Source organism: Rhineura floridana, chromosome 8, assembly GCF_030035675.1.
Source record: "Rhineura floridana isolate rRhiFlo1 chromosome 8, rRhiFlo1.hap2, whole genome shotgun sequence".
Taxonomy (NCBI): Eukaryota; Metazoa; Chordata; class Lepidosauria; order Squamata; family Rhineuridae; genus Rhineura; species Rhineura floridana.
This window is the reverse complement of record NC_084487.1, coordinates 46922552-46933349: the sequence shown is the minus strand read 5'-3', so window position 1 is coordinate 46933349 and position 10798 is coordinate 46922552. Positions and strand designations below refer to the sequence as shown.

Sequence of the window (10798 nt, the reverse complement as noted above, 5' to 3'; positions counted from 1 at the left end):
CAACACCCCATTTTCCTTACTTTCATCAGAAGCTGGTTTCAGTGAGGCCTTGCTTTCAGTCCGCGTGCCCTCCTTTGCTTTTGGGGCAGCCATTTTCTTGGCAGCTTGGGTATTCTCCTTTGCTTTTGGGGCAGCCATTTTCTTGGCAGCTTGCTTGATGGAACGGGCTTTAGCGCTCATCTTTTTTCCTTTGTATATAGAAGAAAAGCAGTCATAAGAAAATCCACCTAACCATTTTATGTGTTATATTCATCTTATTATGGAGGGAATTTTTTTTGTATAGCATAGCATTCAGTCAAGCAAGCCCACACTGCAGTTGAAATTAACCAAACACTGCTTGACTACTTCAGTGAGAACCAGAATTTATCCTCACAATAATCTGGTGAGGTAGGTTAGGCCACTCAGTGAACTGAGCAGGATTCTGAAGCCAGGATTCCTACATCCAAACAAAACCCTAACCACAAAGTGTCTCCACATTGACACAAATGCTACTGAATGTAATTTTTACTGGGGAATCTCACATATGTTCATTCTATTTAGTAGGTCTGTTCAACAGAAACATAAGGAACTTACAATCAGGCCAATGGTCCGCGTAGCCCATTATAGTCAACTGCTTGGTGGCACTTTTCCAGATATTCTGCCAGAGCTCATTTCCCACTATACTGACATATATCTTTTAAATGAGAAATGCTCAGGGCTTCAAACACACAATTTTTATAGCCCATCCCTGAAGGGCCATAGCTCACATTTTGCACAATCAAGATCACAGAATAAATCACCTGCATCACCACTTCAAAGGTATGTCAGGTATTACAGAGAAGGGTCCTATCCAGGGTTACCTCCTGGCAAGCCATCCTCACCAGCAACACAAAAAGGGCCTACTCCTTCAAGGCCCAGATTGGATGGTAAAGGGATGATGGTCCAACAAGAGCCACAGGTTCCTTATCCTGTCATGGAGCAAAGTCAGGCAGGTGATCCATCCAACCCAGAATCCTGATTCTAACAGTGACAGCTCAAGGTGCTTTACAAGAACATACAGAAGAAAGCACAAGCTATTATCAAGCAGTCCATTCCATGCCCTGCCAGATATTCCCATCATCCACATTTCAAGCTACCCTATGCTTCAATGCCACCCCAATAGAAGCTGGTCCAGGCAAACGTTCCACCTTATCTTGTGTATCTTGATGCAGTCTCTCACTTTTTTCTTTGCATGTCCCTAGTCTGTACACTGGTAGTCCTGGGCAGCGTAATAGCTGCAGCAAGCTTATGCCACGTCTGCCAAATCGCCAAATCATCAAATCTTGCTGTGTTATTAAGACAAAAAAAAGGGAGGCATCAGGAAGACAAAGTGGGTCAAATCTGCCACTTACTTTTCTTTCCATACGGTTTTCGCTTTTTCTTTGGCACCTCCTTAGCTGGCTCAGGTGACAGAGGCTCTGACACCAAGGAAACAGATCTATAATCAGAAACTACGCAGGACATAGGAGACATTAATTAAGCAGCAGTTAAGTATGAAGACACAGCTACATAAAGTTTCCAGGTAAAAGAATCCATGATTAATTTAGCAGGCTTAGAACACCTTGTGTAAAAAGCTAGGAAGTTGTCAGAGAGAGGAGACAGTTATGTCCCCACAAGCCTAAAGTTTGCTCCCTTTGCATATTTTAGTCTGGGACCTGGCACTGATTTTGTTTTGCAAATAATATTAGTCATTTAGAGTAGAGGAGTATAAAGATAGAGCAACATGGCCAAAAGGCTGCTCTAGTCTCAGCTGAATAGGTTGGATGTATATGAAAGCTAGTCTTGATAATAGAATCAATTAAATAACCATTTGGGCCCCAACCAGCTCAAAGCAGGAGACAGAAGTTCCACTCCCAGCCACAGTACTGTAGTCTTTACAAACGTGGTGACTAAAAGCTTCATTTAACTTTTTTAAAGGGCATACACAAACACACCTGAGATACTCAGGACCCCAAATTCTGCACCAGATGCTAGACTTCATCTAATAAATCATGTTGGGAAGTGAACATTCCAAGAAAGGTGCTGCTCAGTAAGGGAGCTTGCAATGAGTTTAAGGAGGAAATTAAGATTCATCAGCACTCACCTCTGCTGACTGTAGTGGAATCACTTGAAGCTTATCCTCTTTCAAATGGCAAAAGATATGACAGGGAAGGTCAAGAAAAGTAGGCTAAAACCTCATCTGCTAGAAAACACCCCTACCATCCAAAAATACGGATCTCCTATTTTCATTTCAGTTGTAGTTCCTCACCAGCTACTGATCTTGCCCATTATGGTTCCTACCCTTTAACCTGCCAGGGTTTTCTGTGCAGTAAAGGCATGGGGTGGTCAGATTGAAGGCATCTCTTTCTCATGAGAAAAGTAAGAGGAGGAGCAATAGTTCAGCTTGCCACCAACACACATCTTGAATTAAACTGATGATGCTGGAATTAAAAAGGCACATTCTCTTACCTGGAACCACAGGTGGCTGCAACTGGTAGCCTATCAGCTCGCACCAACCCACAGGATAGATATCTGGGGACTCACAGTCCACCCACTGGTCATATTCGCTGTCCCAGCCATCAAAGTGTATTCTGAGGAGTCGATGGACCACTCGCTTCACGGTGGCCACACAGATAAGCCTGGGCTCCATCAAGTCTACCGCTTCTAGCCTGGCACCCACCTTGAAACCATGGTTTGGGCAATCCTGGGAACAGGAGCAACACAATAATCCCAACCTCAAATATTAATACACATCCGTGAGGGCTCCAAACTTACTCCCCCTGCCCCAGCAAGACAACTGAGATTCTCAAAAATCCAAATTCTGCATAGTCAATAGTCTGCATAGTCAATAGTCTCGCCAAGGATTAAAAACGTGGCTGTTTCAGCGGGCATACAGGATTCCTAGGTAATTTTAGTTTTATAACGTACAGATGTGGGTGGGCTGATTAACTGAAGACTGATGTTATAATTGTATTTATATGTTGTATCTTATTTTAATCTATGTACGCCGCCTAGAGTGGCCGTGCATTCGGCCAGATAGGCGGCCTAAAAATAAATTATTATTATTATTATTATTATTATTATTATTAAGAGGGTGCTGTATATTATTGTTTTAATTGTATGCTCCTAAATTGGGTTGCAGTATTTTAATTGTATATCTATTTGGTTTTAACATCATAATAGTTTAATCCTGTTTTAATGCTGATTTTATATGTTTCATATGTTTATATGTTCTTAATGATGTGTACTTATTTTTATCTGGAAGCCGCCTTGAGTTCCAGTTTGGAAAAAGGGTGTGGTATAAATAAAGATAATAACAACAACAACAACAACAACAATAATAATAATACTGTGGAAACGTAACAGTTGGGGGGGGGGAGAAGGTATGAAAGTGTCCAAACATGAGTTTTGTAATGAGGCAAGGAAGGAATTAAGGTGCAGAAGAAGAAAAACTATGCATGTAAATTAACAGTACCAATGTCCAGATTATAAAGAAGAGATTTGACTATGCATGCTGTCTTCTTTATCCCTTTTCAGCAAAGCCTGTCAAGAAGGACGCTGTGTTCAGCCTGGACCGTTGAAATTCTAAGTACAAAATGATTTTACTTTTCCCCCAAGCTAAAATGCCCCAAATGCTTTAATCTTTCCACCTAGGTAATGTATTCTAAATACCTTGATCATTTTCTGTACCTTCAAGGAAACAGAATTGTTCACGATGTTCTGTACAAGCAATTTATATCATGGCACTTCTCATAAGGCCATTTGCTCTTCAATAGCAGAGTCACTGGTTTGGGGCCATGCTAGTGCTTTTGTGAGCATGCCCCTCCATTTGGTACTCACCATATTGAACAGACGTGCCGGTGCAGCCTTTGACTTGGTCTTTTCTAGGTAACTTGCCCAACTGAAGGTCTTGGCATCATACCCTGAAACATGAAGTTGAGGTGTTACTGGATGAAACACTCTCCAAAAATTAACAGCAGCAGCAGAAAAAGTAGTGGCAACATGCAAGTGATTGTCTACCCCCAGCTATAGTGAGGCATGGCAAAACCACACTGTTTGCTTTTTGAAGTGGAGTCCAGACAGAGCTCCGTGCAATAGTTATCCAGAAAATCAAATGATTCTAGTTTCCAGAGAAGTGCAGAGGCAAGCAGAAATGAAAGTATAAACACAAGCTTTTGTACACCCCTCCCACACCCCCAAAACAGCAGTGATGTAAACAGAAAGAAAATAAACTTCAGTCAGGCGTCCTATTCAGAGCAAGCATAGAGAGAAACCAAATTCCAAGCAACCTCCCCTTCCTTGGAAGAAGAGCAGGAGTAATAAATTAAAATCTGCCCTTTAATAATCAAAACCACCATCTTGATGCCAAAAAAGAAATATAATCTGTGAATTTCACACTTGCAGTCTAATGCAAGCAAGATTTTCTACCCACAGAATTATCCATGGAGGGAGTGCAGTCTACCATGGAACAAATTCCCTAGAGAGGTAGTGGTCTCTCTGACGCTGGAGGCATTCAACAGGCAGCTGGACAGCCATCTGTCGGGAATGCTTTGATTCGGATTCCTGCATTGAGCAGGGGGTTGGGCTTGATGGCCTTATAGGCCCCTTCCAACTCTACTATTCTATGATTCTACCAATTGTGCCACAAAAGCATGCCCGCCCAGTTAAATCTAGGCTCGAGGCCCTCCAAAACACATTTATGAGAGAGATTTTGGGGCTACCGCGACGTGTACCAGCAGCCCACTTAAGAGCAGACCTTGGCCTTCCATCCTTGGCAGCAAAAATAGACCTGGCTTACCTAAGGTACTGGAGAAGGATCTTGGTGCTGGATGACAACTCCCTCCCAAAGCTCTGCTGGCATGAACAACAGCGGTGTGGGGGATGGGCCCAAGGGGGCCAGCCAACACTAGAAATCTATAACCTCACCTTGAGCAAACTTGCAGGCCTTAACCCCACTGAACTTCGAAACCAGGTTTTCGATAATGATATCGAAGATAGGGCACAATTGTTGCAGCTCCCTTCTCATCCTGGTTTCCTCTTTTCAAACTTAATCATGCCAAACCACGTTACTTTGACACCCTGACATCTGCCCCCTTGCGAAGAGCATTCACAGAACTTGATTTCAAACAATGCCCACAGCTTATCTGGAAGGCAGATATGCGGGAATTCCGGTACAAGAGCGACACTGTGTCTTTGGCTGTAAGGTACCAGAAGACTTAGTACATACTCTTCTGCCCCCTGTATAGGAACCCCAGAAAGAAATTTTTAGCTCCCTTGATTAGCCCCAGAGGAGGGCTTCCTTGTGGTGACTGGGTGGTTGCGCTCCTGGCTGACAACCATAACCAGGTCACAATTGCAGTGGCAAATTTTGCACTGGCCGCAAAAAAGCTAAGAGCAAACTATGTAAAAGCTGCAATGCCCATGAGTCCGACATGATTGTATGTTTTAAGTTTAATGGTTAATTGTCTATTTTGTATGTGCGATGGCCTATGGCTAAATGCAAATAAAGATGTCGTCACAAAAGCATGCAAAGAGAAAGCAAGCTGTTGGGGGAATCTCACCTTTTGGAATTGTCAGCTCAATGTTGTTCTTCTTGCAGAAACTGGCAGGGAAAATTGAGTGCAAAGAAGCATGGTAGCAGAACCAATCAGAACCATCGTCAGAGGCTGTCCCATCAATGCCAATCATGAGATAGCCATCTAAAAGGACCTGAAAATAGGCCACAGATGAGAAGGGAAAGCAGTTTACATCCAAGCCTTTCATCATGAAGGCTTCTTCAAAGTATTTTAAGGTAGCAGTTTCCAAACTTACCAGAGAAAAGTGAAGTAACCAGGAGCACTCATACGACTTTAAGCGCTTAAACATAATGTACTTTCCTGCTACTCCTCTGTCTCATTTATCTTTCTAACATTTATACCTTGCTTTTCCTTCAAAAGAAAAGCCAACGTAGCTAATAAAATCTTCAGACATACAGTTTATACATCCCATGAACCTTGTAGAAATATAATTAGATTTAAAAAAGCAGACTCCTGAATGCCTTTCTAAACAAGAATATTTTCAGACTCATAAAAAGACTGTAGCCCCTGAAGCTGGCATGGTTCTTTAGGGGATGGAACTCCACTGCCTACTGTGTACCCAAAAAGATCCGATATCTCTCTTGATGGAATCTGGTGCTCTCCAAAGTATAAACCAGAACTATATACTCCCTTCCTTCAAACTCTCAATTCTCTGAAAGGCCAAGGATGCCAAGGTGTGCACAGACAAGAGGAGAAAGCCTTTGTAGTGCTGTGCTTGGCTGTAGTGGTTGCTTCCTCTTCTCAGACCAGCATACCTTACGAACAGTAGCCACACAAATGTTGCCCATGTTCAAAGGGTCAATGGCTTCCAGCTTCATGTCCTCTTCAAACCAACCACCCTCTGGGTAGACAGCACGCACCTAGAACAGATTATGGACAAAAGAGAGAGGTTGGTGACAAAGAAGTGAATATCTGCAGGAAGGTGTTTAGATAACTGGACAGACTGACTCTGGTACTTGGTGCCTAGGAGTCCCAGAGTTCGAATTTCTTTTCAGCCATGGATTTACCAAATGGTTATGGGTAAGCTTCACTCTCTTGTTCTCATGTATCTGGTAATGAACTGAGAACAGTAGCGGTCTACCTCACAGCATGGTTGCAAGGCCGAATAGGATAAACATGATAAAGGGCTTAATCATGTAAACTGAAAATATTAAGTGCATGCTCTATAGCAGTATGACATCATTCAAAATTTAAGTTTCCTCTAAGGTCTAACTCAACAATAGGGAAAGGACTCTTTTCAACCACAGAAAGTCTTCCCCATAGATTTTCAGCAAGCCATCACTGTCTGCCTTCAGCTCAACCAGATCCTCCACCCCATCCCCAAATCAGCTCAATTTTCTCATTCGTTTATTTAGGTATTTGTATATTGCCTTTCAAATAGCATCTCAAAGTGGTGCACAACATGAAATATATAACAATTCATTAAACAAAATAAAACAGAGTTAAAAATCTTTGAAAACTAAAATACAGCAGCGATCCAGGGCAAATTAACATAATGCCACTTCTAAAGCCAATGATCAGCAAAGCCAGTATGACTTCATAAGGCACTGAAACACCAATAGTATTGATGTCTGTCTTTGTGGAATCACAACTCCCTGGAACTGAGTCACCATAGAGGCTTGTTGACTAGTTCTTATGCTGAGCTCTTGGAAACTACCAACTGCTAGAGAGATTTCAACAGCTCCATAAATGACACTACCCAAAATGCTGCAGATTTCCCCCATCCTCCCAACAAACCCTGTCCCACTAGGGGGCAGAACGAAAGAGAGACCCTAAACTTTCCCTACCTTCTTGAAGAGATAAGGAACAGCATCGCAGTAGATCTTCCGGAAGGTAGGGTGGTTTGCCATATCATTTGACTTTTCTTCCAGCAAGTCATAAAAATATATTGATGGGAAGAGAGAGAAGTGAGGGACTTAGAATTTGCTAGCCAGGGGTCATCTTTAACAAGGAAAATGACATTTAATATTAGATACTAGCAACTGAGTGTCAGCTTAAGTCCTTATTCTAACTTCAAAAAAAAGTTGCAGTAGGTTTAGACATGTATAAATGACTGGAACAGATCTTTTATATTTACATCAAGATCAGAAGAAATGATTGTGTACAAGAAGTTTCATATGGGGGTAGGGGTTTAAGCAAATTAGATCCAAAACTCAAGCATTCATGTCACCCAGGGAGTTCAGAAAAGTGAACAGAAGTTGGTGAAGATACCCTTTAACATGCACACCCATCCCAAGGATACAGAGTTATACACTTCTGGCTGGTGAGAGTAGGTGCTGCCATCTCCATCTTGCTGCTTGCTCCCTGCACCACCACCAGAAACTTCCTGCAGCACCAGCAGAAACAGCTATCTCAGAGAGAGGTCAGGTCAAGAGTCAATTAGCTGACTTGCCTTGAAAATTTTCCTGCTAATCCAGGAGAAATGTTAAGGCTAGTAGATATACTTTCTGGAGATTTTTTCCTTCTTAAAACAGCCAACATACAAAAATCTGGCCAATCCAAAAGCCTTAGTCAAATACACACTACTCATAATATTTGCTAACCTGTGCCCCTCCAGATGTTCTTGGACTCCAGCCCTCATCAGCCCCAGCCAGCATGACCACTGGTCAGTTATGAAGGGAGCTGTAGTTCAGCAACATTTGGACGGTCACAGGTTCCCCATCCCTGTTATAGAGGGAGCTAAAGGTAGGCTGAAAAGGCATCCGAGTTAAATCATAAAGGTGTACACATGTCTACATAATTTTGATTTATTTATTTATTTATTTTTTGCATTTGTATACCGCCCCATAGCTGAAGCTCTCTGGGCGGTTTACAACAATTAAAAACATTAAAAACAAATGTACAAATTTAAAAACACATTTTTCAAAAGCAATTTAAAAACACATGCTAAAATGCCTGCTGTGGACCTTAGGAACCCCTTCCCTTCTCCAAAGGTAGGGGGGTGGTAGTTGCTTAAGTCTGGTACCAGTCAAAAAACCTGAACTGACTAAATGAACAAGACCAAAGTCACTCAAGAGCAGTTAAAAAGCATCAATCACATTGGGTCAGTAAAAAGCAGTATCAGGACACATGTGATGGCTAAATTTAACACATTTGTTCATTCATTCTTTCCTACCCTTTAGAAAGGCTGAAGAGCATTTAAACGTAAGTCCAACCAATGTCCAAGCACAGCTTCAGCACTATCAACGAGGCTGCTGCCTACACTAGAATACAATTAGTATATATAATATTGTGGCACTGGCCACTGACTATGAGCATCCTGAAATGCTGGTAGAGTAATTTTTATCCTACGTGAATCCTCACCTGTTTTCTTTATGCTATGTCCAACCCTTCTAGACCAGCCCACAGGGTGGATTAGGGGACTCCACATGTGACACCAGAAATCATCAATGCTGTCCCCATCCTCATAAAGAAGCCTCAGACGGCCACCAATCACAGTGTCGACTATAGCCACACGTGTCCGATAAATCTGAGTCTTGTCCACCACTTCCAATCTCATGCCTTGGCGGAAAGGATACTTCATGTTGTCAGTCATCTGAGTAAACAAGAAGAGAGACACTGTGCTGCCTTCTATGTCACACAACCATCTTCCACAGAGACAGAAACTACTATATGTCAAGAATAGCTAACTTTAGTCAAGCTGAAATGGGCCAGCCAGAGAGAATTCTGGGAGCCTGTGCATCCATAGGACTCCCTACTGGGGAAGATCCGCAGCTCTGTGTCAGACAGACAATTTGGGACTTCACAAAGGGATGCAACTGATCCTTAGCTGTTATCCCTTATCAGCTTCCTGGGATTAAAAGTCAGGAAGAGGGGGTGTTGCAGATCAGGACCCCTGGGTAATGCTGTCTAGCTCCCTTATCTTCAAAGACTTCAAAGGAGTAGATCCCCTGCAGGGGTGGGATATGACTACTTGCTTTACCCCCTCCTTGTCGTTGGATAAACCCCATAAAAAAGGATGGGTAATCTTCCAAGTTCAGTTCCCTATTTTCCATCTACCGGGACTCGCTGAAATATGACAGAGAAAGCCTTTTTGGGAACCAGGCTAATCTATGTAAGTATAGGATCTTAGCTTAGATAAAACTTTTGTTGTATTCCTTTGTCTGTATCGAACGCTCCCTTTTGTCATGCCAATGGACCTGATGTAACCCGTCTGAGGGCATTTAGCTTGAAGGAAACAAACTGCTGCTCTCTATTGTAAATACCAACTCATTCACTCTTAAATAAATTATCTTTGTATAAATGGTGCGTATTGGATTGGAACTAAGGATTCTAAATCTAGTCCTTGGTCACTGGACATTACCTATTACATTTTATTAATTAGGGTTAATCGCTTGAAATTCACATTGGTCTCTGAGGTCCCTTCACTCAGAGAAAGGAACCAGGAGGAAGGGTGGTGGCGGCACTACTGGGAATAATTACTCCTGAAAGAGAGTTTTTCCTGAGAAGCAGAGACCCAGGAAAGTGGGACTGTTCTCGGAAGCAAGGACCCCCCTTGGGGAACTAAGGACAAGTGACCCCAGGGGGACAAGTCCTTGACACTATATGCACTTGTTTTATGCTTTCACCTCTAGAGAAGGGCCTTGTAGTTTTTCTTGAACATGGGCTGCCACATGAATCCAGTAAACCCCCAATTTCTGATGTCCTACATGTCAAAAAATATTATGCCATTTATTCAGATTCAATTTTTCAAACATTTTCAATGGCCCACTCTGTACATCATTATAAACCCTAATTAATCGTTTACCATGAAAATGGGTGGCTCCCACTTTGCTCCTCCTCTAGCTTGGATGGAAACAAGGAACTGTGGCGCTTGGCTTAGCAACAGAGCTGTACAAACCTTGGCCTCCAGACTGGTTTGTTTGAGCAAAGCAACCCCCAATTCTGATGCAACACTGAGCCAGGGACAATGGTTTGCTGCTCTTGCTCAAGAAGCAGGGGTCATCTCTGCATTCATGGTAAACCATTAACTATGATTTACCATGAAGTGGGAACACTGCCATTGTCCCTTTTGCCTAGGCCACAGCATTTAGATATATTAAACAACATTCTAATCTGATTTATTAACATTTCCTGCATTTCCCTCAAGAAGCTCTATGCTGTATAAAAGGGTTTCCCTCCCTTTATCTCTACAACAGCTCCGTGAGGTAGGCTGGGGGTAAGAGAGTGAGTGAGAGAGAGGAACAGACTCATCCAAGATCATCCAGTGAGCTTCATGGCTGTGT

The 10798-nt window shown here is 42.5% G+C and overlaps 1 protein-coding gene across 5 annotated transcripts in view; it reads right to left on the bottom strand.

Moving 5' to 3' along the window:
- L3MBTL2 (L3MBTL histone methyl-lysine binding protein 2) overlaps nucleotides 1-10798 on the bottom strand; it is a 31130-nt gene that overhangs the window by 3056 nt on the left and 17276 nt on the right. For 2 of the 5 annotated variants that reach the window (XM_061639246.1, XM_061639245.1), the window contains exons 9-16: nucleotides 8877-9108; nucleotides 7361-7437; nucleotides 6329-6433; nucleotides 5559-5706; nucleotides 3838-3920; nucleotides 2467-2701; nucleotides 1371-1436; nucleotides 21-188 (exon numbers count right to left, since the gene is read on the bottom strand). In XM_061639246.1, the coding sequence (XP_061495230.1) occupies nucleotides 21-188; nucleotides 1371-1436; nucleotides 2467-2701; nucleotides 3838-3920; nucleotides 5559-5706; nucleotides 6329-6433; nucleotides 7361-7437; nucleotides 8877-9108 (1114 nt within the window). Of the gene's footprint in view, nucleotides 1-20; nucleotides 189-1370; nucleotides 1470-2466; nucleotides 2702-3837; nucleotides 3921-5558; nucleotides 5707-6328; nucleotides 6434-7360; nucleotides 7438-8876; nucleotides 9109-10798 lie in introns of all 5 variants that reach the window. The other 3 variants (XM_061639244.1, XM_061639243.1, XM_061639247.1) reach the window with 2 other exon arrangements.